Below are 26,484 nucleotides of genomic sequence, written 5' to 3'. Positions count from 1 at the left end.
GATGTGTGTAGGGATTTAACAATCTATATTGACAGGACAGAGTCTTTTAGACATATAGACACTATGTTTGTGGCTTACGGGGAAAAAGGGGGGGGGAGTTTTCCAAAACCATTATAGAGTCATGGATGAAGCAATGTGTAAAGTCACTTATGAATGTCAAGATACTCAGATTCCAGGACATGTAACAGCACATTCTACCAGGGCAGCAGCAATGTCTGCAGGCTTCACTTCCAGAGCCCCAGTGGCGAAAATTTGCCATGCAGCAACATAGTTGTCATTCTCCAAGTTCATGCATCACTATCGCCTGGACCAGCAGTCTTTGGCTGAGGCAGAAGTGAAGCTACAAGGGGGCCAGGGGGAGCACGTTGTACCAGGTGCGCGCCTGGGGGGGGCACGCAAAAATTCAGGTTTGTGGGGTTTTTGTATTTTTAGTGTTTTTCAGATTTTGGTCTGCAGGGGCCCCAGTTTTTAGTCTAGCAGCACCAGAATTTCAGGATATATTTAGGAGACTCTCCTAATAATACCACCCAGGTTTGGTGAAGTTTGGTTCAGGGAGTCCAACGTTATGGACTCCCAAAGGGGGTGCCCCATCCCCCATTGTTTCCAATGGGAGCTAATAGGATACGGGGGCTACACCTTTAAGGGTCCATAACTGGACCAAACTTTACCAAACCTGGGTGGTATCATCAGGAGAATCTCCTAAAGATACGCTGAAATTTTGATGCTACTAGCCTAAAAACTGCACCCCTACAGGCCAAAAACTGAAAAAATACACAAAACACACAAAACACAAATGAACATGAGGGGGGCGGCGCGCAAAACTCAGATTTTGCACTGGGCTCCATTTTCCCTAGCTACACCTCTGGGCTGAGGGAGGGTTCTGCACCAGGTGGTGTAACAGAACCAATATGCTGAGCTTGTACATGCTTTTTTATGTAACTTATAATTGTTCTTTTCTCTTTTTCCTCCCACCCAAGGAAGGCTTAGGTATATAACCAATCTGGATGGCAAAGCTTCACAGAAGAATGACCAATTGGGCTTACTGTGAGGCTGTCTTTTCTTCAATGGGACAAAGTCATCCACTTCCCACCCAAAACAATTGGAACTAAGGTGGGATATATATTATAAATAAGTAAATAAGAGATGAAGTGGTTTACCTAGCAAAGAAATTATTTCTCTTATATGGTGATGCAATGGTATCTTTTCTATTAAGTGGAGAATGGCTATGGTATTTCTGGAAGGGCAAGCCCCCTACAGTCCAGGAGAGTAGCAAAATTTTGCATAGCTCTGCCTTAACGGTTGTAGGCGTGACCCAACCAGCCTGGATGACTTTCCCTGCTGAAGATAAGACAGCCTCATGGTAAGTCCAACCTGTCATTTTAACCCAGGCTTTTAATCAGAGGTTTTATCTTGTCAGCTTCTTAATGGCCTGCTTATTTTATGGATGTTTTTGCTGCTTATAACTGATAGCTTTTTTCCCCATGGTTTTTTTCTTGTAGTTTTTAATTGTAAGCCACTTAAGGAGGCAACATATAAATATTACGAAGAAGTAAATCAATTATCATGACATGATCCTAATGGATTTCACATCTTGCAATGGAGTTCAACTTCCGGTGATAATTTATTACAACACATTCTCCGTATATAAAGTTCTCATATTTGGTTGCTCTTGAGCTGGCTGCAAAATACTGTAATCTGGGTTTACATAATTTATATAGAAGTTACTTAAAATTACCAGTCTGTTCTGCATTCTGTGATATTTGGGTTACAGGTGTGCCCTGTCTTTGTGTGTAAACGTATATGCTACACATTACGGACAAAAAATTGGCAAGACAGCCAGTAATAAATATGTCTCATTTGGGGCATCTACAACTGTATACAGAATTTTAGAACCACCTGTATAGTTTCTCCATAATATAGTATATACATTTACTAAATAACAATAATAGTTATTTAGTATTATTGTTGTATTCAGTTATGGAGCCAAATAGCAAACTTTATATTTATTATGCATTTGTACATATTTTAAAACTTAAATTCATTATATTCTAAGTTAGAACATGTAATTCACAAAAGCCCACCGCCCTGCCAAATGTTTGAGACATCTGTTCTGCAATCTCAAGTAGACAGGAAGTACAGAATGTTTATCAAGTTGCCATTAGTTGTAATCTATAACCATGTTTGGTTTGGTGGTTCAAAACATTCAATCCGTCAGTGGTTTTCAAACTGTTTTGAGTGTTGCTAATTTTCATGTTTCTAACAACACCAACAAAAGTTTCAAAGTTAACCATTTCTAGTCCCATGGAAATTTTTTCTCCTTCTTAGTTGTTCAGGCATCTTGTTTAGCTTCTTGCTTGTCTTTCATTACTGGAAGTGAAGATGATTGACAGCTTGGTTCCTGTTCATCACACCAGTCAATCCCTCTGTAACTTACAGAAGACATTAGTACCCTACACATTTTGTACTGAATGCAGCAGCAGATTGTGCTTTACAGTGTGGCTTGCCACTGCCCTTCCCAGTCAACTACACTTTACCCCCAGCCAGCTGGGCACTCATGGCATTACTCTTATTTCTATGATCTACAAGTGCACTTCAGATTTTTGGAAAAAAATACTGAGCTATTACATAATGTTATTAAGTTCTGTTGCAAGCTTTCTTTCTTATATTTTCTCCACTTCTTTGAACGCTCATAATTTCTACAAGGAGCTGTCTATATGAAGAGTGAGAACTTTTACATCAAGTACAGTTTTCACAACTGATAAGTAATATATACATACAAATAAAGAAAAAAGCTACTTCTTAGATGAAGTGAGACATGCAAGTGAGGAACCGGATTCTAATCTGTTTAATTTTAATGGCAATGATTTAAAAATGTGTTGTCCACAATACAAGGGAGATGAGAATCTAGCCATTGTGTCCAGCTCCCAAGGAAAAAGAAATAAATTGTTTGCATTTACACCAGTTCTTATGACCTTGTTGCTGTTTACTGTATTCACCTGAGATATTTCAAAACTGAAACATACATTAAACAGAATCTTTTACAAGGGACACTAGTAATACCAAAGATTATTAACTTGATAAATGCCAGAAAATTGTTATTTTGATTTTAAATATTTATGGTTCACCAGTTAATTAAACAGTTTGCAAGACAGTTTTGACATAGTTCTGATCCAAATTCTGCTGTTGGAAGTCAGTCTTCAGTTGACTTAAGAGTGTTAGAAGTCAGAAAGAGTTTTGCACACCTTGAAATAACTGTTCAGTTAGGATTGGAAATTCAGTGGAAGATAAAACTGTGTACCTTGTTTGGTCTCATGTAGGACTATAACAACAACTTGTATGAAAGGAAGCAGAAGCTTCCAAATTTGAACACAACATGCACTGTCTATTCAGTGACAGGCATAGAATAGACATCTCAGTTTGTAAACTAAACAGCTGAAGGATATACAGCTGTTTACAGAAGCCTTTTCAAGGCATATTCACTTAATAAAAGTTAAGTGTCAAAGCTCAAAGAAAATTTTATTATTGAATACAAAAATACTGTCTATGTAAAAACAATAAGTTAGTTTATTTTACAATACTTTACACTATTCTGTTGTAGGACTTCCATGTTGCATTATTTTATTATATATTAGATAGATTCTCACAAAACTTCATAACTTTGCACAAAGCATCTCCAAAAGCATATCATCCATATTCACTGCTCCAATGATGGGCCTAAAGAAAAGTTCAGCAATAACACTAGCACTGATAGATCTGAGCATGGACAGAGCCACATTCAATTTGGCAAATCTGGCCTGGTCCCCTCTGTGAATCAATCTGACATGTTCATTTAGGGCTTGCTGTGCTTCTTGCTGTAATCCCTGGATATACTGTACACAGTGGAGCCCTGGCAAATCTGGAAGACAGGAGAGAAGAAAACATAAATTGAGTTATGTGTTCATAAAAACTTTATAGTATAACCAATTTCTTGAATTGTGCCAAATGACAGATTATAAGCATGAAATAAAAAGAAAATCAGTCTTCACAGAACTTTTAATAGTAATATAATTCATCTGAAAGGTCCTTGTACCAGAACATTAACTCACATTGTTGTTTAAAATGCATGAAATGCATCTACCCATGCAGTAGATTGAATGCCACTAAATGGAATTCTTCCCCATTGATTTTATGCATAACTATGATCACTTTAAAAATGTATTTAAATCTATAACTTTAAATGCGCTTCTGAAGTTCATTTTAACAAGTGTTTAAAGTTATGCAAATAATAGGGGAAAAGATAATCTGGTTTCACTGTCGAAATTATTAATACATATGCATTGATAGCAATTGTACTTCAATCGCTGCACTCTGCAGATTTTTAAAAAATACAATATGAAATTTTTTTCATTTTCAACAGATTGCACATTTAGGGCTTGCTGTGTTTTGCATTTTTGCCCTAAAACCCTTTACAGAATTCTGTGCCACTTCTGACAAGTTTCGGATATGTTTGGAAAATAGGTAATTTACATTTTAATGTAAATGACTCAGCATTTCAGAATGTCATACCAAATAATACTGCTAAAGCAGTCTGACACATATTAAAATATTATATTATCAACTACTCATTTGGAATTTTTTTCAATACAGGCTGCATTAGTTTGCCCCCTTTCTTTTGCTAATCAAGTGATAGTGCTATATATTTATCACTGATTAATAAACACCCCCTAGTTACAATCTTCTTTGAAAATAAAGCATTGTAAGTCTCTCATTTGGAACATTTTATATAAAGGTTGTATTAGTTTTTCTTTTCTTTTTTTACTATTTTCAAGAAATAGTGATATATATTTATTAAATGAATTTACCAAATAAGTACCCCTAGTTACAATTTGCTTTGAAAATAAAAATTTTATAAGTACCAAAACGATGCTATTTTAGCAACAATTTATTTAAAATTTACTATAGATATTCATTTCCACCCCACCCCGAATATATATAAGAAAGGCTTAAATAGAATTTTCCCCTTTTTAATCCACATCACATCCTACATGGCTCCAAAAGTAATGTATTTTAAAGCCTCACAACACAATGTTACCAACACTGCATCACAGAAAATGAAGCACAAACCTAAACAAGGCTTGAAGATGTTAACTTTCAGTCTTCACTTTTATTATTTTACTCCAAATCTTCATGTTTCAATGAGTCATAAAATGAAAACATTCTTGGCTTTGAATCCTAGCCCCAAACAGGTTTACCGGGATTTCCCAGGTGAGTTCAGTTGTCTGTCTATTCAACAAATATGCTTCTGATACCATCTGTCCTTAAAATATAATGCTGGTATGATTTAAATAGACAAACTTACTCTAAAGGAAAAAATGTTTTCCAATATTTAATATATTGAATCAATACAAAACTACTTTATTCAAGGCTTGCCAACTTTTGCAACTGCTTAAAGAACCTGCCAATCAAATCTTCTATGCAAAAGCTAAAACTTCCAGAGTAGAACTGGCAGCTTTGTAGTCTCTGAAGTTTGAATGCAAATATTGTGTTTTGCAGTATCTGATGACTTCCTTCAAACTAAGGCTCATTCCACACATGCAGAATAATGCACTTTCAAATTGCTTTCAGTGCTCTTTGAAGCTGTGCGGAATGGCAAAATCCACTTGCAAACAGTTGTGAAAGTGGTTTGAAAACGCATTATTTTGCGTGTGCGGAAGGGGCCTAAGAAAACACCTTCTTAGCTCTCATTACAGTACTTAATGGCTGCTTTTCAGATATTGCCATCAATTCTCCCCTACCTGGAGAGATGGCAGCAACCAGCAGTCTACTATCCGACCACTTCTTCACCCTGCAGTGGTGCTATAATCTAAGGACAAGCTCCTACACCTCCACCAGGCAGAAGTGTAACCTGGATGCCTTCCCAGCGCGGAGGTGCAGTGATGGGAAAGAACACCACCTGCCGAACTTCTGCGCTCTATAGGTTGCCAGTCTAAGGCAACTGAAATCCCTCCAGGACAACCAGCCTCTGCAATGTGAAGTGGCCGCAGATGGGGTTCAGGGGCGACCTTGCCTGCTTACCCGGGTTGAAGAGCACCGTTCCCTTGAGATAGGCGTACTCCTTGGTACTGATGTCCAAACTCCAGCACTTGGCCAGGAAGCCTTTGATAGCTTGGATCTCCTCCACCAAGGGCAGTGTCAAGCTGTTGCTGCCGCCGCCGCAGGGCTGCTGCTCCGGCGATCTGGGAGTCATGTGGAGCAGCATCAGCGAAGTTTCCTCCTCCTCATCGTCCTCTTCTTGGCGCAGCTTGCTGGTCAGTATCCTGTGCAACATGCTGGGCCCAGTGGTCTCCACCGTCTCGAAATGCACGAGGTCCTGGGCCAGCCCCAGCACGAGGAGCGGAGCCCAGCAACTGCGCACCAGCACCAGCTGCTCGTCCAGGGGCAGCTCCTGGAAGCAGGGCACGCTCTTGACGAACCGCAGCGTCTTCACCAGCACGGCCGAAGCTGCCTTGCACGCCACTTGCGGGTTCTTGAGAGCCACCCGCCTCTGCAAGCCGCACGAGCAGCCTAAGCCCGTCGCGTGGCCTCCCGGGCCGGGCTGCGGGGCCGCTTGCCCGGTTCCCTGCTGCTGCTCGCTCTTCAGGATGTTGTAAAGGATGCTGCTCTGCCTCCTACTGTCCACGCAGCAGCGGCATCTGTCCATGCAGGCCATGGCTGGCGGCGGAAGCAGCAGGAGAAGCGGCTGTAGGCGCGACTGGGAAAACCCTCCTCTTTCCCTCCGCCAAGCTCAATGCTCGCCCTCTGCTTGGCCCTTAACTTTATTTATAGCGCGACCGCAATCGCGCTCTGCAGAGCTGGAGTTCAAAGGCACAGGCACTCATGACTGGCTCCGGGGAAAAGGAGAGGAGGAAAAAGGCAAAGAAAACTCCACCTTCTCCCCTCCCTTCTCCCGGGCTACACTTGCAGAGAGAGCCTATGAGGGTGTGCGCCTTGTGGTGTTCTTTCAATTTCCCCTGAACATCCCAGAGGCAAAATACTGACTGACAACATTCCTTTATCTCCCCACGCCCCTTTGGGGTTTTCATTTAGCTTAATAGCAAAACAATAGTATATTTTTTCCCTTCTCCGCCATTCACGCTTTTGACTGGGGACTTCGAGGGAGCGAATTCTTCTTTTCAAAAACGCGGTATAAACCAGCGTTTTAAGCTGAGACTTCCAATGACCCGAGTACCACCGATTTTATAAAGATTCGCCCAAGGAAGGTTTGTTAAAATAGCAGCTTGGGGAGATGATCTTAACGCGCAACTCCAAGGAAGTGCACTTTTCAAACTTTTTGAAAGAAAATATGCACGATTTCCAATTTTACATTATAATGGCTTTTGGCTTTTGGTAATTTGCAATGAATCAAATACAACTATTTTTAATTTCAAAATTCCCCCTCCCCCCAAAAAAAAGTATGCTAAAAAGAGTGAAGACTGAACAAGGATCTTCTCTTGAACAAATCTTACCACTGGATATTAAAAAGGGGTCAAATGTTTTATTTGTTTAGTTGTTAGAATCTAACCGATTCAGTCCAGTAGCACTCAGCCTTACAGTCCAAAACAAGGGTTTCAATTGATAAGCTCTGAAATTCAGGAACTTTGACTTGTGAAAGCTTACAACCTGAAACTCTTGTTTTGATGTCTAAGGTGCCACTAGACTAGGAATGCCAGCCTTCAGGTGGGACCTGGGGATTCCCCAGAATTACATTTCCAGAGAATAGAGATCAGTTCTCTTAGAGAAAACATGCTTTGGAGGGTGGACTGTATGGCAACCCCCGCTCCCCAGGTCTCTGCCCTTCCCAAGATCCACCCCCAAATTACCAGGAGTTCTCCAAATTGGACATAGTACACTACCACTATCCCCACCCTAAGACTCGAATTTAACTCTTTTACTGCAAACTAATATGGCTACCTTCTGAAATTCATGGAAGGTATATTGTAATATGAAAAGTAAAAGTACAGGCTATGCATGGTATAACCACTGCATACTTAACCTTTATATGCTCAAGTTGTGTACTGTAACAACTCTGAGTTTATGAATCTATTGCTGATTTTTATGTTATGTTATTGTTAGTTATTTTTTCACTTTTAAAAAAGAAGCAGCCGAGGAATGCTATATCATGGACTGAAGCCAGTTTAGTACTTTTGAAAGCAGGAACAATGAGACTGACATGCAAGAACTCCTTTTCAACTACTTTAAATTACTGGGATGTTGTGTGATTTCCAGGCTGTATGGCCATGTTCTAGTAGCATTTTCTCCGGACGTTTCGCCTGCATCTGCGGCTGGCCCCTTCAGTTAATTATTCTGCGTGTGCAAAAGTGCCCTACACGAACAAGACAGCCAAATGACTGATAGAAAGACACAGCTCCGATAATGTTTTTCAGTTATAAAGATACACATTTTAGGGTAATAGCACCTCTAGCATATTTTTGGCAAAATTTGTTCTTAACAGTAGGTACTCATCAAAAGAAGAAAGTAAAGTATGTTGATTTTGCTCCCACATTTCTTCATTTTTTATATTTATACATTGCCTTTCCTCTAAGGCAACAGACATACAGTTCCCAGACAATCTACTATCCAGGGACTGACTAGACCAAGACCTTCTTAGTTTTGTAAGACTGATATACATTTAGATGTCAGAAATTTCAAAGATTTAATGTTTGTTTCGTACAAAACATAGTTTCAGGTTGTTTGTGTGTGTGTGTGTGTGTGTGTGTGTGTGTGTGTGTGTGTGTGTTGTCTATTAATGAATACAATCACGGACTCAGGGATGTAGGTATAGATTTTTTAGGGGGGGGGTTCAGGGGCGGGACCAAATTCTCCTTTTGAATCCACCTTAAAGGGAGAATCTGGGGTCCCTAGTTAAACAACATTGAAAGTGATGCTGTTTTGGGGTGGACTCTCCCCCACCCTGAAACAGCATCACTTTCAATGTCGCGTAGTGGTTAAGAGCAGGTGCATTCTAATCTGGAGGAACTGGGTTTGATTCCCTGCTCTGCCACTTGAGCTATGGAGGCTTATCTGGGGAATTCAGATTAGCCTGTGCACTCCCACACACACCAGCTGGGTGACCTTGGGCTAGTAACAGCTTTTCGGAGCTCTCAGCCCAACCCACCTCACAGGGTGTTTGTTGTGAGGGAGCAAGGGCAAGGAGATTGAAAGCCTCTTTGAGTCTCCTGCAGGAGAGAAAGGGGGGATATAAATCCAAACTCTTCTTCTTCTTCTAAACTGAGGACCTCAGATTCTCCCTTTAAATCCATGCCGAAGTGGATTTGGATTTAAAAGGAGAATCTGGGGACCTCTTGGGTGTGCCTGCTGTCAGGGGTGCAATTGTTAAGCTAGAAGCATCAAACTTTCAGGGTATCTTTAGGAGTCTCTCCTAATGATACCACCCAGGGTTTGGTGAAGCGAGCCAGGGGGGTCCAAAGCGGGACTCCTCAAAGTGTAGCCCCCATCTCCTATTAGCTCCCATTGGAAACAATGGGGGATGGGGGCACCCCTTTTGGTAGTCCATAGCTTTGGGACCCCCTAGACCAAACTTCACAAAACCTGGGTGGTATCAATAAGAGACTCTTCTGATAATACGTCTCAGGTTTGGTGAAGTTTGGTTCAGGGGGTCCAAAGTTATGGACCCTCAAAGGTGTAGCCCCCATCTTCTATTAGCTCCCATTGGAAACAATGGAGGATGGGGCACCCCCTTTGGGAGTCCATAACTTTGGACCCCTTGAACCAAACCTCACCAACCCTGGGTAGTATCATCAGGAGTGTCCTCCAAACAATCCCTGAAAGTTTGGTGTTGCTAGCCCAAACAATGCACCCCCTGCAGGCCAAAAAACGAAAAAAAACTAAAATGTTTTAAAAACCCACAAATGGAGGGGCGGATCTTTGGACATGAATGGGGGGGGGTTCAAACCTGAGAAACCCCCCTTACTTACGTCCATGCATGGACTGTCTAGTTAGTCAAAACTGACTACTGAAATTAGTTTAGATTATTTTAAAAGTCTATGATAAATTAAGATGGAAATTAAATATGGAAACAAATTAAAGACGGCAACAAAAGTTGAACAGAACATTTTGTTAGTATCCATGTGTTAAGGCCCTTTTTATCAAGGTAAAAATTTGTCTAGTATTAGTGGTAAATAAAGGCTACTCCCTGGTAGGTATTCTTTGTATTTATTTCAATGCCTCTGCAAATACAATGGAATGTTCACTGGAAACTGAATTCCCTCACCAGAGATTTCTGCACACTTTTCTTCATCAGTTGCCCCACCACTGATTTATTTAAAAATTAGAAATTACCATGGTATTATAAACTATAGCATTAACAATAGAATTAAAGCACTTGCAATGATGTGCATCAACTATGGTCATTAGGCAGCCATACGTTGGTTATTCCATCACTTAGAGTGGCCTATCTAGTATCAACTTGGGTCCAGGCCTTTTCCATTGTGGCTCCCTCCCAATGCAATAGGTTCCATGAAAACATCTCCCTGGAGATCTTCAGGAGGCGCTACAAGGCCTGCTTGTTTACCAGGGATTTTGCAGGGATTGAATGACAGGCTCCTTTTAAGGGGCAAAGGGGAGAGAGTTGGAGTTTGCTAGTTTGCTTTACTCAAAAATTTTTGAGAATCAGCATGGTATAGTGGTTAAGAGCAGGTGGGTTCTGATCTGGAGAACCGGGTTTGATTCCCCACTCCTCCACCTGAGTGGCGGAGGCTTATCTGATGAACCAGATGTATTTTTGCACTCCTACATTCCTGCTGGGTGACCTTGGGTTGCTCACAGTTCTTTGGAACTCTCTCAGCCCCACCTACCTCACAGGGTGTCTATTGTGGGGAGAGGAAGAGAAAGATGTTTGTAAGCCACCTTGAGTCTCCTTACAGGACAGAAAGGTGGGGTATAAATCCAAACCCCTCTTCTTCTTTATTATTGTAAGCAACCTTGATTCACAAGGAAAGGTAGGATATAAATGTTTTAATAAACATATAAATAAATTACTGATTTCTTAGCTTTCAAAACCTCTCTGGTGACACTGCAGGAAAAAATGACAGCCACAAAGGACTTATGGCAGGAAAATAGAGCTTATGATGGGGGGACTTTTGAAAATGTGCCCATACAAACATCATGGAAGCACATCTGGTTCCTTTGTGCACTCATGGGTGCAGCTACGTGGTTTGCTTTGGAGTCTCCCTGTGTTTCCTTGTTAACATGCAAGGAGGTGCCCTGTTGCTTCCCCCAAGTCTAGCCGCCATTTTGTCTGCCCCCTGCTTCTTCTGCTTCCAGATTTCAGTGGTTGTTCACTACCTATTTCTAATTATTTTTTTAAGTTGTTCCTTTGAACTATTGCTTCTGCGATAGATTAAAAGTGTTTAAATTTAAGGGGTGGGGGGTCCTATCGATCCACCGGAAATGCTATTAGAACTGCTCCTGGTTGGGCAAGGGAAAGCAGGGAGGAGCAAAAAAGCTGAAGGAATCAAAACACATACTGAGGTGGATTCTGCATGGTAGAAATATAACAGGCTGGCAAAAGGAAATATCCCTGTTTGGGGAGGTACTTCACACAGGCCCCTTCCCCAAAATGGGATTGGCCCATTATATTTCCCTTGAGTTTCTCAAAAATCGCTAAACTAGCAATCAACCTATCACAACATTAGTATATCACAACATTGGGGGGGGGGGGGCGGGGCGGAGGTTGCATGCTTCATGTTTATATGTGTCATGGTTTCAATGGCCTAAATTCCTAAACTTTTTTTCCACAGTGGAGAAATGGCCCTGCTTGGGCTTCCAGGTAGCTGTAGACTTTCCACCAATTGGAAGCATTCCTTTAGCATAGGGCAGGAGTGGGCAGAAAGGGGGCCACCACTGACCAATCAAAACACAGGAAGCATGGGAAGCCGAAAACAATCAATTGAGCTGGAAAAATGCAGGAAAAACAGGAAGTTTGTGCCTGTAGAGCTGCATATGTATTGTAAAAAAAAAAAGTGGGTTTGTGCAAAGGGGCAGAAAGAAAATGGATTATTTCCCCTGACCTCAACTCGAGTCCTTCATGAAAAACAGGCATATATGCAAAGGAAAAAAGCAGACCCAGATTCAAAAATAATGGATGCAACTCAGTATTATTATGCTGCATGGAGTTGACCAGTGATAAATAAATGTTGCTTACAAAGGATGATGATGTTAATGTTGTCTGGTGTGAGGAAAAGCATTTATATTGTTAGGAGTCTTATAGTTTCAGAAGTCCGTCTTCTTTCTTTGTAACCCACATAACTATACTTGGTTTTCTGTTTCTTGCAAATGTTTGCTTTTTTGACATGCATTAAGCCCTTCTGACTGATATCACAGCTGAAATGGAGTGAATGGGCATATTCTCATTAGATTAACGAAAGCTTCTAAAGAAAGATTTCCATTTTTCTTGACCATTAGGAAATGTCAGCCCTGTGCCATCAGAGTGAGGGCAAAGTTAATTTTTATCAGCCACTTAGGCTTCCTGTACAAAGGGGCATGACCTTCCTTGGCAGCTTTTAATAATGCTTACGGGAGCAAAGTCATATATGAAAATTAAAGGGTATCCTGCGTTCTTAATGAATATAACAAAAACGAGTATAGTTTATTTTTAAAGGTTTTTTGCTACTGTACAGAAGACCTTTTTTTATACTAAATATGGAAAAAGCTACAATGGACTCTCAATTTCCTTTTATAAATTGCATGCAATATATTTCATTTATAGTCATCAATTGTGTGCTCATAATTCATCCCCAAATGGGAGTTTCTATAATAAACTGTTTTGTTGGCTTATTCAGTAAACTGGTAGAGGCATGTTCCAATTTTATGAGATTTATTATCTGTGTTGCTGGATGACCTTAGCATCTTGTTCTCTTTCTCTTGGTGATGAGAATTAAGAGTTATTACCGAGTGCAATGGAGATTTCTGATATTGTTCCAGCTTCAAATGGTTTAGTTCAGAGAACTAGAAGACTTTAACTCTGTCTATTTTGGACAGAGAAAGTAATTTCTTTGGTATAAATAAGCAATTGAGAGGGGTTTGCTCAAAAATATTTTTAATACCATAAACATATTTTCTTGCATGCTGCATTCTCTATAAAGTGAGGACTGGTTCCTCTATTACTAGTTGTTCAATGAAGCCACACATAAGAGACCAATATGAATACTTCACTATATGGCCACATTTTTTGTTGGTATGTGCTTCATTTGCCTTAATTGGCATTTAATAATGGCATGGAACTGTTATGAGTACATATAGGTTCCCAAAAATTAAAATTTTTACCATGTATATTTTTGGATGAATCACAAATAAACACAGCAGGTAATTCTCTATAGGAATGTATTTAAAAAATAGAGAACACACACAGGTAATCATACAGAACTACAAAGAAGAATATAGCCTTATTCAGGTAATGGGACCAGGCCTAAATGCACACAGCATTTTGTATACACTCAGTATAGGCATACATTGTATGAGTATAGGCTTTGCTTGTTTGCAGAGTGCACTGAAAGTAACATGAGATCTGTTCCACTCCTTCTATCCTCAAGAACTGGGGAAAAACTCCTTGTAAATTGCAAGCTGGGTGAGTTTACAATCATGTTAATGATCTAAAATTATAATATGGAATTATCTCGTGAAAACCCCTGTGACAGACAAGGCACTTTTAAAATATAAAAATGTCTGGATAATCTAAGTAGCTAGAAAACTAGCTACAAAAATCCAGTTTTGAATTTAGTGCATGCTAAGGGGAAAAATGAAAATAATTTAATCATTGACTAAGTTTTATTACAATTGAGCCCCATTGTCCTCAGTTTTCACTATTCTTATTTAATATACATTTTCTGTTTTTGTACCATATTTGTGCTTGTTTTGGCTGCATCCATTATGTCTAGCAGCTGCTTCCTGTGGCTATTGTTGGTGCATGCTCTATGATTGCTGGAGGTCTTATTGCTTAAACTATTTTGCAGTTGAAGTGTTTTCCTACCCCAATAACACATCTTCCTGTGATGAGAGATATACAAGCTTTTTAGTTGTACCAGCCTATGGGTAGTCTTGAAACTTCACTTTATGGCTGACCTGAGAATTGCAAGCAAATTTTCCACAGCTGGCAAACTTCCTGCTATGCTTTTTACTTGCTCCTTTATACTTGAGAAAAATTTAAATTATCACCTGCTACATTTCTTCCAAGATTCAACTAGTATTGTCACCACGTAGTACAGCAGCTGGGATTAATGTGGTGTTCAATGCTGCCTGCCCAGGTAAATGTCTCCTTTGAGAGGATACGATATCTAAGCATTACAATCCATATTTGTGAGGTTTACCTGGAATATGGTTTGAATGGAGAACAGCCCTTGAATATGACCAACTGTTCATTGATGAGAAGGACCATTCCTGGTTTATACAACTTTGCAAGCGGCTCAATCATAGCCTAGATTATCGACAACTTCACATTCTTTACTTGTATGCTTGTTGTCAAATTTCATGTACTTCGTAATCATGTAAAATTTTCTGAGGCTAATCATTACTCAAAAATAGAGGCACTCTGATAATGAATCCCACATTTCCTCTGCCAGAAGTAGTCTAGTTTGTGCCTTCAACTCCATGACATCAAGGGCTTTCCACACTTTCATGTTGCTATGGTTGTTTTCATTCCATTGTCTGAATACATGCTCTGCCTCTCTGTTTCACAAATGATGAAATGAAGAGATTCAACATTGTATCTTTCTGGCCATCCGTTTTCAGTCTGAAACGGGGCACTTACAATGTCTGTGGGTGGCTGCTATAGTGCACTGGCTATTGCACTTCGGATGATCTTTCATTCTTGATTCTTATGGTATCAGTACTGCTAACTTCTGCAGGTTCACCTTGAAAAAAATCAACTGGCTGTGCAATGTTAGCATCCTTCTACTTCTAGCAGCTATACCTCTTTGGTGCCATGGATATGAGACCTGCCACTTCCATAGGTCTCTAGCAGCCTTTCCAGAGGCTGCTCCCCATCTCTACAGGTAGCTCAGCTTCAGGAATACTCTGAAGAAGCATAATCTTTGGGCTCCAACAGCTTTCATTTTCAGCTCCAACATAATTACTTTCAGTGTCATTGTTCAAGACTATTCTAAGAGCCTTTTAAAGACTCAGATGTGTATGTTTGATGCCACCTCCACCTTGCACTGTAAATATAACACAACTACAGACTGAAATACTGAATATTAGTCAATCTCTGCTTATACTACCACCACCCTTTTCAAAACCATTATCATTCTAAAAGTGTCTCACCTAGCAGAAAAGCTGTGCATACACAAGACACCTCTGCCCAAGCAGAATGTGTGTGTGTGTGGGGGGGGGGGGAGTGTTGCAATAAAATAACTGTCTGGGCAACACTCAAAACCTGCCCTACAGATTTCTAAAAGAAGCCAAACAGCAGAAATAATACCATAAGAAAATATTTAGAACTTAGAAATGAAAATCTTATCCTTGATGAAGTTATCACTGCCTTTTCTTGCAAGACAGTGTTTTCAGGATAATTTTACTAGATAAATGAAATACTATAAATATATATAAAAATGTGTAGCTCACCTTTTTATACCAAAACATGCATCCAAATGGACTTTGTGGTCATCAGCAAGAACCTTAGCTCTCAAGATATCATGAAAGTTTCTTGCAGACTTTAGCTCTGAAACATTATCAGGTCATCCAGTCAAACAATCACGTTAAATATTAGCTCTACAAATTCACCTTAAAATGACTTTCATGGAGCAGTACAAGAGTTCCTGTTGGCTTCATGACTGCGGAGCAGCAAGCCTCTTTGGAGGCAGTATGGCTGCATTGTGGTTGTGTCATCTCCAGCCACAGCGCAATTACCCTCCTTTAAGAATTGCACTGCCTGTGATCTAAACTGACTGTGGAGAGACTGACTAATTTCCCTACTGCACTGGTGTAAAAGTGACCAAAACAAACAAACCCTTCTTTACCAAAGCTACCCAGCTCTGTATTCAGTTGCGGCAGCAAATAGTAAGAGTGGGGAAACTGATCTGAGGTTTGACTTCCGCATAGGGTGAAACAGTCAGACCTAGTATGTTCAGTTGGTGAGCGTGTTTTCTCAGCTAGACTAATTTCAGACATGGACTGTGTTATGATTTGAGAAAGGACAGGACAGGACTGCTTGAATATGTGACCCAAGCTAAATTACAGAGTTGTTTCTCTGGGTTCAAATACATTTAATTTGCACAGCAGCTGAAAAAGCACAACACACTCCTTCCTGTCTTTTACTGGAATCTTGGTAGAAAGTAGGGATTACAAGTATAAAGAGAAAACTCATGCACAACAATGAGGACACCTGAGTTCAAAGCCCTATTCTGCTCTCAAACATAGTCTACCTCAATGAATTGCTGATAAAATAAAATCAAGAGGAGAACTATATGTCACCTCAAGTTTCTTAGAGGTAGGATGGGATAGAAATGTAATACAAAAATCTTCCCACTCCCTACCCCTAATTAGCTAGTACTTCTATAAAAAAGAATCTTTGTATTATAAAGTCATTGGTTTCAGCTTTATCCTTGAAGACATTTGTTTCTGATCTTGGTTTTCATATTCTAAAATGCATCAGACCATTTTAGTGTTTTCTTCACTCCACAGCATTTTCACTCTAATCAACATCTTCCACTTGTCCTTGACCTCTTAGGGTGAAATGCTACCAGTACTCAAATGTAACTGATTGTAATTTTTTAAAGAAGCCCAAATGTGTGAGAAAGTACTGAACTGGTTAGAGACAACAGCTTTATAATAAAAACAAGGCCCTTACAAATTGACATACACCAGCTGATCAGTGTCACAGTATAATTAGCAATCTTCAAAAATGAAAATATTCCAAATTTGTCTTGGTCTTCCTGTTGAGATAGAGCAGAGTTGAGATGCATCATTTTCTGTATATCAATGCATGGAAGGAGAGTGGTATTAGAAGGTATGAACAGAGTATACTTGGATGTTTGTGTGCACAGGAAAACTCCCTATAATCAGGAGCCCTAATTTGAAAGGGTTCCTTCCTAATCATGTTGAGAGCTACACACAACTTCAGTAGTAGTTGTGGGTTGCCACAAGGGAGCCACTTGATGGAACTACTGACATGTTTCTTGATCTTTGTTCTTGTGCTGTTGTAAAACCTTGATGTCATCTTAAGGTTACACCCAGCAGAATACCGATGACTTGAGGCCACAGGTGACCTGGCTCAGGGGGAGAACTCTAGGCTGGAGATCCCATTTGCAAAGAAGATGCTGGGAGAATATTCCATGTCCACCAAGAAAACACCAAAGCACAAACAGTTTTCCTTACCTTTATATTTTGACCTGCTCTGACTTTTCCTCACCTGATGGGAACAGGTAAGTGAGACTTCTGTGCCATCATCTTGTATCTCTGGACCATGTTGTAGACTTGACTTCAGAGATTCTGCCATAGTTTATCTAGACTATGTTTTTAGAATTTCAGGTCAGATTTGCCAATTCTGTGTTGGGCAGTACTTGAACATTTGGGTGTGGAGCCTCAGGAGCTCGAGGAAGGAGGGAAAGGATGCCATACCATATCCACCCTCCAAAGCTGCCATTTTGCCAGGGGACTGATCTCTGTAGTCTGGGGGTTAGTTCTTATTCTAGATAACTTCAGGCCCCACTTGGAGATTAGCAACCATCAGAAGCCATTTGTTATGTTCAAGTAAATTGTCAATTTGTTTATGTTTCATCATATCTCCATAGCTCATAATTTAACCTTCTGCTGGTATAGCAAGGCATGAAACTGTTAAGAGCTAAATGGCTGGAATCTACGCAGTCTCCCCAGAGAATTCAATCAGACAGGTGAAGTCAGTTGTCTTAGGTCCAATGAATTCTTACCCGCTCCAGGGAAGGGAGCTTCAGGAGGGAATTGCCTCTCTGGCAGCTGGGCATTTGCACCTGGGCTGGCTCCAGGCTAGCTTTGAAGGCTTTGGCCAGGCAGGTGGTGTTGGAATATTCAGCCTTGTTTGCATGCAGTGGCAGCAGAAGCAGCAGGGAATTCTGGAAAGCTGCATGAACATTCTAAAGGAGACAGTTAAAAACCGTTGGTAGTATTCTGTTCCCGCTCTAGCTCACCTGGACTTGACTGCCTGACTGACTAAGTGAAAAGATGTGCTTTGTAAACCAAATGCTATGTAAAAATGCTCTAATAAAGAAACTGTATCGCAACCAAACTGTAACAAATTATGAGCCGTGCATATAACTATATTTGTAATACTTTATTAAGTGTGTGTATACTGTATATGTTTTCTTTCTCAGTTAAGTAAAGTTCTCCTTATGCTTATGAACTTCTGAGGTAAAACGGATGGTCTTTTGAGAGTTAACTATTCAAATTTGACGTGCAGCACAATCCACATTTCTGCTTGTTACTCTGCTTGACAGGAATATACCTGTTGTCCTTCAGGTGGTGCACATCCTGTGTGGGGGTGGATGAATATTACAGTCCCTGGGTGGTAGGTAACATCTCTTGTGAGTTGGGCTAATGCTTTCTCCATGGCTGCCCCTGCATTGTGAAAGGTCTTCATCAGCAATGAAGGAATAAGAGGGGAAGTCCTCCTATGGATTAAAAACTGGTTGAGAAACAGGAAACAAAGAGTGGGTGTAAATGGGAAGTTCTCACAATGGAGAGATGTAGGGAGTGGTGTCCCCCAAGGATCCGTTTTGGGACCAGTGCTCTTTAACCTATTCATAAATGACCTGGAAGTAGGGGTGGGTAGTGTGGTGGCCAAGTTTGCAGATGATACCAAATTATGTAGGGTGGTGAGAACCACAAAGGATTGCGAAGAGCTCCAAGCGGACCTTGATAAATTAGGTGAGTGGGCTCAGAAATGGCAAATTCAGTTCAATGTAGCAAAATGTAAAGTGATGCACATAGGGGCAAAAAATCCAAACTTCACATACACATCGCTTACAGGGGTCAGTGCTATCAGTCACAGACCAGGAAAGGGATTTAGGCGCCTTAGTTGATACTTCCATGGGAATGTCAACTCAATGCATGGCAGCTGTAAAAAAGGCAAACTCTATAGCTGGGGATAATTAGGAAAGGAATTGATAATAAAACTGCAAAGATTGTCATGCCCTTTATATAAAGCAGTGGTGCGACCGCACTTGGAGTACTGTGTCCAGTTCTGGTCGCCGCATCTCAAAAAGGATATTGAGGAGATAGAAAAAGTGCAGACAAGGGCAACAAGGATGATTGAGGGACTGGAGCACCTTCCCTATGAGGAGAGGCTGCAGCATTTGGGACTCTTTAGTTTGGAGAGGAAGCGGCTGAGGGGGATATGGATTGCCCATGTTCACAAAATTATGCATGGGTAGAAAATGTTGACAGAGAGAAATTTTTTTCTTTCTCACAATACTAGAACCAGGGGGCATTCATTGAAAATGCTGGGGGAAGAATTAGAACTAATAAAAGGAAACACTTCTTCACGCAACGTGTGATTGGTGTTTGGAATATGCTGCCACAGGAGGTGGTGATGGCCACTAACCTGGATAACTTTAAAAGGGGCTTGGACAGATTTATGGAGGAGAAGTCGATTTCTGGCTACCAATCTTGATCCTCCTTGATCTGAGATTGCAAATGCCTCAACAGACCAGGTAAGAACATAAGAACATAAGAACATAAGAACAAGCCAGCTGGATCAGACCAGAGTCCATCTAGTCCAGCTCTCTGCTACTCGCAGTGGCCCACCAGGTGCCTTTGGGAGTTCACATGTAGGATGTGAAAGCAATGGCCTTCTGCGGCTGTTGCTCCCGAGCACCTGGACTGCTAAGGCATTTGCAATCTCAGATCAAAGAGGATCAAGATTGGTAGCCATAAATTGACTTCTCCTCCATAAATCTGTCCAAGCCCCTTTTAAAGCTATCCAGGTTAGTGGCCATCACCACCTCCTGTGGCAGCATATTCCAAACACCAATAATAATAAGGTAATCGGGAGCAACAGCCACAGAAGGCCATTGCGTTCACATCCTACATGTGAGCTCCCCAAGGCACCTGGTGGGCCACTGCGAGTAGCAGAGAGCTGGACTAGATGGACTTTGGTCTGATCCAGCTGGCTTGTTCTTATGTTCTTATGAAGGGCATGACGCCATCCCCCATTGTTTCCAAAGGGAGCTAATAGGAGATGGGGGCTACACCTTTGAGGGTCCATAATGTTGGACCCCCTGAACCAAACTTCACCAAATCTGGGTGGTATCATCATTAGGGGCTGACAAAGATACTCTGCAATTTTGGTGCTGCTATCTTAATAATTGCACCCCTGACAGCAGGCAACCCCTAAATTTCCCCAGATTCTCCTTTTCCACTCCCTTCCTGCCAATGCTTGTTTTCTTTCTTTCTTTTATTCTCTCAATGCCTAATAAAGGTTATTATTGTTATTATTAAATCCACCAACTTTGGCATGGATTTAAAGGGAGAATCTGAGGTCCCCAGTTTAAACATTGAAAGTGATGCTGTTTCAGGTTGGGGGAGAATCCACTCCAAAACAGCATCACTTTCAATGTTGTTTAAACTGGGGACCCCAGATTCTCTCTTTAAGGTGGATTTAAAAGGAGAATCTGGGCTCCCTAGTTTAAACACCATTGAAAATGATGCTGTTTGGTGGTGGATTCCAGCATCACTTGTTTAAACTAGGGATCCCAGATTCTCTTTTTCAATCCACCTTCAAGGGAGAATCTGGGCCCCCCGTTTAAATAACATTGAAAGTGATGCTGTTTCCCCCAATTGTAGGGGGGGGGGGACTGGATACAACACCATAAAATGATTTCATAGCAGTAATAAAACATTTTGAAAGCATTTTGAAAATGTTTTCAAAAAAATTATTTCTGCTGTGTGGCATGACCCATTGCTGTGTTCAGATTTGTGAGTTGGGGCATGTTCTATAATGTGATCGTGACTTTGAAACAACCTGGTGGAAAAAATCATTGTTTGGTCATGGTGGGGGAGGGTGGCTGCCCATGAGGGGGCATCAAACTCAGGTTTTACCCAGGGCTCCAGTTTGCCTAGGTATGCCACTGCTGATCGAGAAAAAATGGAGATTTAGATATTCCAAAATAAATTAATGTTTTAATTAACATTTTTGAAATTGCAGTTTTTAAAATTACAATTACTCTTGATCATTTTGCTTGAGGCTTTAAATATATATTGTGTTTCTTGTTTTTTAAATTACAGTTATTCTTGTTTATTTTCACTTGGGGCCTTATGTATTGTGTTTCACACTATGAAGGTGTTGTCTGCGTTTAAATATGATTTAACTGTTATATGTTCTTGAGGCATTAAGTGTGGTAAAGATAGACCTAGACCTTAATCAAGAAAAGCTGTTTTGCTTAAATAATGCATATACAAAATTTTCTACGGATTCAAAGAGCTTCACATTTCAGGTTAGGAATCACTACAACAGTCTTGTAAGTAGGTCAGCATGAAATCAGTGGATGATTGAAGGTACTCTAAGTTCATGAAATGAGATTTGATTTAGGGACAATACTATAGTTGCTGTATAATACTGCATTAGCTTTATCTCAGGATAATTTTTCTTCTAGTTTGAAAACAACATAGAAGCAGAAATCATTTTAATAAGCCTATTTCTGTCTGTAACTGCCCAATCCAGATGGAGGGGGAGTGTGGCAGTGGTTGGGGACAGTACAACAAAAGCAGTGCCACACCACCTTCAATGGAACTCCAGGCAGCACAGCAATCAGTGGGGAAAAAGGACTCCACTGCCACCTGAACAACTCCATTGGGGAAACAGACGTACGCCATGTGTTATCTGCTCGACCAGGTGCCGCAGAGTTCTGCTGTGCCTGTCCTCCCACCATCCTGTTTACTTTCCCGACTTGTGTAGGTGCCACTTACACTGGCAGGATGGGCACACTATCGCAGCCCCAAACCAGTTCCAGGAGCTGCTCACATCAGACTGGGCTGTAAGTAACGCAATTTCTAGCGTGAAGGAAAGGAAAGTTCAAATTTTCCTGATTCCCACCCACACAATACCCATTTTCCCCATAAAATATGTGTAACAGGTCCTCTGAATTCCCAGATTTCATTTTTGTTTGGGGGTGTCCAGTTGTTTTGAGCAATGGGGCACGTGTATGCTAGCCTCATGAATTTTTTATTATGAGGTTCTGTCATGTGGGATGCCTGGGGAATTTTTTTTCATTTTAGACAAGCATCGATTTTCAAAAGGATCTACTATTGAATGAATTAAGATTTGGTAGACAGAGACTGCCTATAGGTAATTCATTTTGAAATCAGTAGCTGCTTCTTTAATCTTTTATGCAGCAGAAGTATTAAAGTAATAATAATTCACAAAGGAATTAGCCCTACGATAATAGGAATGTATTTGGAAGAATAAACACTTATTACACCTACGTCACTATTTAATCTTATGCCTGTACACATCTAGCGGACCATGCATAATGTCATTTATTTTTGTTCTAATTAGTTTGTGTGGCTCCTTGCTGAGGCTTGTAAACCTGAGCATCACTGCTTCAATTGTTCTAATAAGGCCTGCTAACTGAGCTTTTTAATCTTGTCTTCTTCAAGAGTTCATCTTTCCATGCTGATTTTTATAATAAGACTTGGACAAGAACTTACTTGGTCTAAGAGGCTAATGTGTGAACTATTGGGGCAGGAAGGTGAAAGAAATAATATTTATAGATCTAAATTATGAGAACAAGATGATGTTTCAGCACATTAACGTACAATTTGTCTGGAGTGCAGTTTATGATACTTAAATGACATAGAGATGTTTCAGAAAGGAAGGGAGAAAGGCAGTGAACACAGTTTTGCTTGGCAGGCATAGGGCTCCAATATGCACACCAAACTTCCCTAACTGTAAGGCGTTTCCTGTTCACATCAGTGGAAAAATCAGCTTGGAGTGCTCAGACAGAGCTGCAGAAGTGCTGCAAGCACATAACTCCACCTCCCAACCCTGAACAAATATAGCTAAATAAAGGTTTCTAAATAGTTGATTAGTATGTTTCATATTGAAACTAAATTAGTATTTAATTTACAGGTGTGTGTTAAAAAGAAAGAATGATTATTAGAAGCATTAATCATGTTGGTATCATTTGGTATAAGGAAAGTCAATGGCAAAGCATTCTCATCAGTGGACTCAAGGGGGGGGGAAGGGCTATCGCCATCTGTATTCTGTTAAAAATTATATGTGATTTTACTGGATTTGTATATTTTAATTAATAATGAGGGTTTAAAGTTTTGTGTATTATTCTTGTTGTACATTGCCCTGAGCCCTTCGGGGAAAGACGACTCATAAATTGAATAAATCATAATCATAATAATCATAATCAAAGCTCAACTAAAATAGTCCAGAAGACAAAAATAGAGCTACTATCTTGTCCTCAGAATCTGCTCGCTTCACTGAAATATTCAGAAACTGAACAATACTATCAAAGACAGCCTTACTGATGGATTAAACTTTTTTGCTGTTAATACAAAGTCCTTGACATTGACCTACTTTTTTCTTGAATTATTTAAAAAGTTATTGTGTTGAATATAATGTCCTTGTTTTGAAGGTGAATTAGATTATTTCAAAGTTTTAAAATAACTCATACAAACCAGGACTTATTTCAGCTGTTTAGCTCACTGAAGAGAAATGTACATCACTATCTATTTACTTTATAGAATTGTTGCAAAACAAGGCTTTCCAAATCCCATTTCTCTGATAGCTACTGAGATTTTTTTTTCCCTTTCAGATCTGTTGGGGACAGGAGGGGGGATATTCATAATACATAAATAACTAATTCAGGGGTCTCCAACCCATAGCCCGTGTGCACCAGGATGTTTCCAGATACCTTTTCAAAAGCCCACTAAGCATTTGTGGGAAATGGGTGGGGTTGGGAGCTGCTTATGCCCAGCAGGGCTCCAGTTTGGTTGGGAGACTTTTGATTGGTTCTGGTGATTTAAAAAAACCCTGCTTCAGGGTAGAACACATTGATTTCCACTTCTGAATGTAAGTGAGGAGTAGTCCCACTTATTCAGCCTCAGGTAGGGAGTCCAGCAGCCTGAATGAGAGGAGAAAAAAGCCTGGCCAAACCTGGTGGCTGGTTCTTGTCCCCAGAAGTGCTGCTGCAGCCTGGTACAAAAGTAAGCTGGCTTGCCTGAGTGGGAAGGTAGAGAAAAAACCCTCTTCTCACCCCAAACCTGCTACCCCCAAGTGGCACAGATGCAACTGGAGAGAACAAAATGACCAGTGTGTGTGAGATAAAATAATTCTTTCCCACTCAAACCCCGCTGGCATTGTCTTGCTGCCGAACTGCTGCTGCAGTTGCCCTAGAGGCAAAGCAAGTTGGCTGGTTTCAATGCCCCACCCCCCAAGCCCGGAAGCAAATTATCTATTTTCTATCTCAGGTAGCAGCACCTGGGGCAAAAGCAGGCTGCCTAACTTGAAGTGGGGGAGAAGTAAAGCCCTTCTCTCCATCACCAGGGGAAAAAGTTGGCTGGCTGTTCTAAAGGGGTATATGTGTATATCAAGCTCTTCTCTGCCTTGTGTTGAGCACCACAACATGCCTGAAGGCTATGTGGCTTTTAATGTCTGAGGGGTGTGGGGAGAGAGGAAATCTCACATTATTGACATAGGATTATAATTAAGGGAGAAAAGGGAGCAATCTTTTAAAAAAAGGAGATCCTCATGCAATCCTCCTTAGATTTACAGGCAACTATTATTTCACCCACTATTGCTTATTGATGGGCTTTGTGTTATTAATGGTGGTGCTTTATTGTGGTGCTTTAATATTTTGTTTATGTTTATTCTAATAACTATTTTGGTAACTCTTCATAAATCATTTACGTTGGGTTTTGAAGAAGAAGAGTTGAATTTATATCCCCCCCCCTTTCTCTCCTGTAAGGAGCCTCAAAGGGGCTTACAATCTCCTTGCCCTTCCCCCTCACAACAAACACCCTATGAGGTAGGTGGGGCTGAGAGAGCTCAGAAGAACTGTGACTAGTCTAAGGTCACATAGCTGGCATGTGTTGGGTAATCTGAATTCCCCAGATAAGCCTCCACAGCTCAAGCGGCAGAGCAGGAAATCAAACCCAGTTCCTCCAGATTAAAGTTCACTTGCTCTTAACCATTATGCCACTGCTGCTCCATTTGGGGGAAGATGGCATTTTGAACAGATGACTCTTTTGGAGCTCTCTGCCACACATTGCTGAAAGAAGCAATTGCTGGGATTAAGACAGACAGAGGCTGGTGCTAGCCCCTCCAACAACTTCTGAAGACCTTCAATTCAACAGGTGAACTGGTTTGGGTCTCTTTTTCTTTTTCTTTTTTTTGCCCCACCAGTGATACAACCCGGTAACGTGTGTGTCAGCCATTTGGCTTTTAGAAGCTGCCTTATGCTTTTTCACTCCTCTAGATTTTTACTTTCACTTTTTCTGGCTGTTCTCTTTCTTTGGACTTTATATTATTATTCTATTTCTTGTGTGCTTCCCCCCTCCCATCTTTGTTGCTATGTTATTATACTTTATTTTAAAAATTAAAAATATATTAAAAATCATTTATGTTATCAAAATCTGATCAGAATCTCACTCTTATTCTATACTGCACATATACAATAAGCTATTCTGGTTAATTTGGTGGAATAATCAGAAGCAATTCTTTACTGCTCCTTTCTCTTCTTTAAATCATGTTTTGATTTGGGCCTGTTTTGGTTTGATATTATAGCTATTTACTTTCATTTCAGTATTTTACTTTTATTTGTTGCTATTTCTTCTGATAACCAGACTTATATTTTCAAATCTATGAGCCAAAAAAAAGAGAAAAGATACTAAGACAGCTGCCTAACCTTCTGTCACAGATGTACAAGAAGAGGACATTCTCTGGCTGAAAATTCAGCTCAGCTGGAAAAACAGTCTGAACAGCTCAAACAGCAGTCTGAAGAACTAAAACAACTTTCTGCTAATGTGACCCAAAGTCCACTAGGGGCACTAAAGATGATTCAGTTCAACAGCTTTGTGGGCCTATTAAGTCTATTGCTGCACAAGTTCAACAGATGGAGTCCAAAATAGCTGCTTTGGAAGACTGAGCCATGGTTGATGATACAGCAGTCTCAGCTTCTGATAATATCTTGTCCAGTCAGATAAAGTAGCTTGAGAGCTATATTCATTGATTTGGCCTTTCTGTCCTCAGTCTTTCAGAAGAGCCTGATAAGGCGGGCCAACAGGAGATGGTGAAATTTTGGAAGAATTTTTTAAGGGGCTATTGCATCTTCCATCCAATTTTCAGCTGCAAATTGAACAAGCTTATAGGATCTCTCATATACCTAGCCAACTCTATTCATATTACATCAGAAGTATCAATGCAATGGCACCAATTTACAAAGCACCAAGTCTTGCAAGAGATATGAATATGCAATATTACATTAAGCATTCTGCCATTTGCTGTGTGTACCATCAAGGCCAGATTTTAAA

The 26,484-nt window shown here is 40.5% G+C and overlaps 1 protein-coding gene across 1 annotated transcript; it reads right to left on the bottom strand.

Moving 5' to 3' along the window:
• Positions 1–3,095: 3,095 nt before the first annotated feature.
• Positions 3,096–6,909, bottom strand: NR0B1 (nuclear receptor subfamily 0 group B member 1). Its single transcript, XM_048492498.1, has 2 exons — positions 6,055–6,909; positions 3,096–3,895 (listed from the first exon to the last, which is right to left on the bottom strand). The coding sequence occupies exons 1-2, from the start codon at positions 6,686–6,688 to the stop codon at positions 3,651–3,653; spliced, it is 879 nt and encodes a 292-aa protein (XP_048348455.1). The 5' UTR covers positions 6,689–6,909; the 3' UTR covers positions 3,096–3,650.
• Positions 6,910–26,484: the final 19,575 nt, after the last annotated feature.

The sequence above is a fragment of the Sphaerodactylus townsendi genome, linkage group LG04 (genome assembly GCF_021028975.2).
Source record: "Sphaerodactylus townsendi isolate TG3544 linkage group LG04, MPM_Stown_v2.3, whole genome shotgun sequence".
NCBI lineage: Eukaryota > Metazoa > Chordata > Lepidosauria > Squamata > Sphaerodactylidae > Sphaerodactylus > Sphaerodactylus townsendi.
This window is presented reverse-complemented; position numbering and strand designations above follow the sequence as displayed.

Excerpts from the sequence above, each read along its gene's own strand:
- NR0B1 (XM_048492498.1), bottom strand. The coding sequence starts at position 6,688 with ATGGCCTGCATGGACAGATGCCGCTGCTGCGTGGACAGTAGGAGGCAG. Across the intron at positions 3,896-6,054 it reads AACGGTGCTCTTCAACCCGG|ATTTGCCAGGGCTCCACTGT; the intron begins GTAAGCAGGCAA and ends CCTGTCTTCCAG.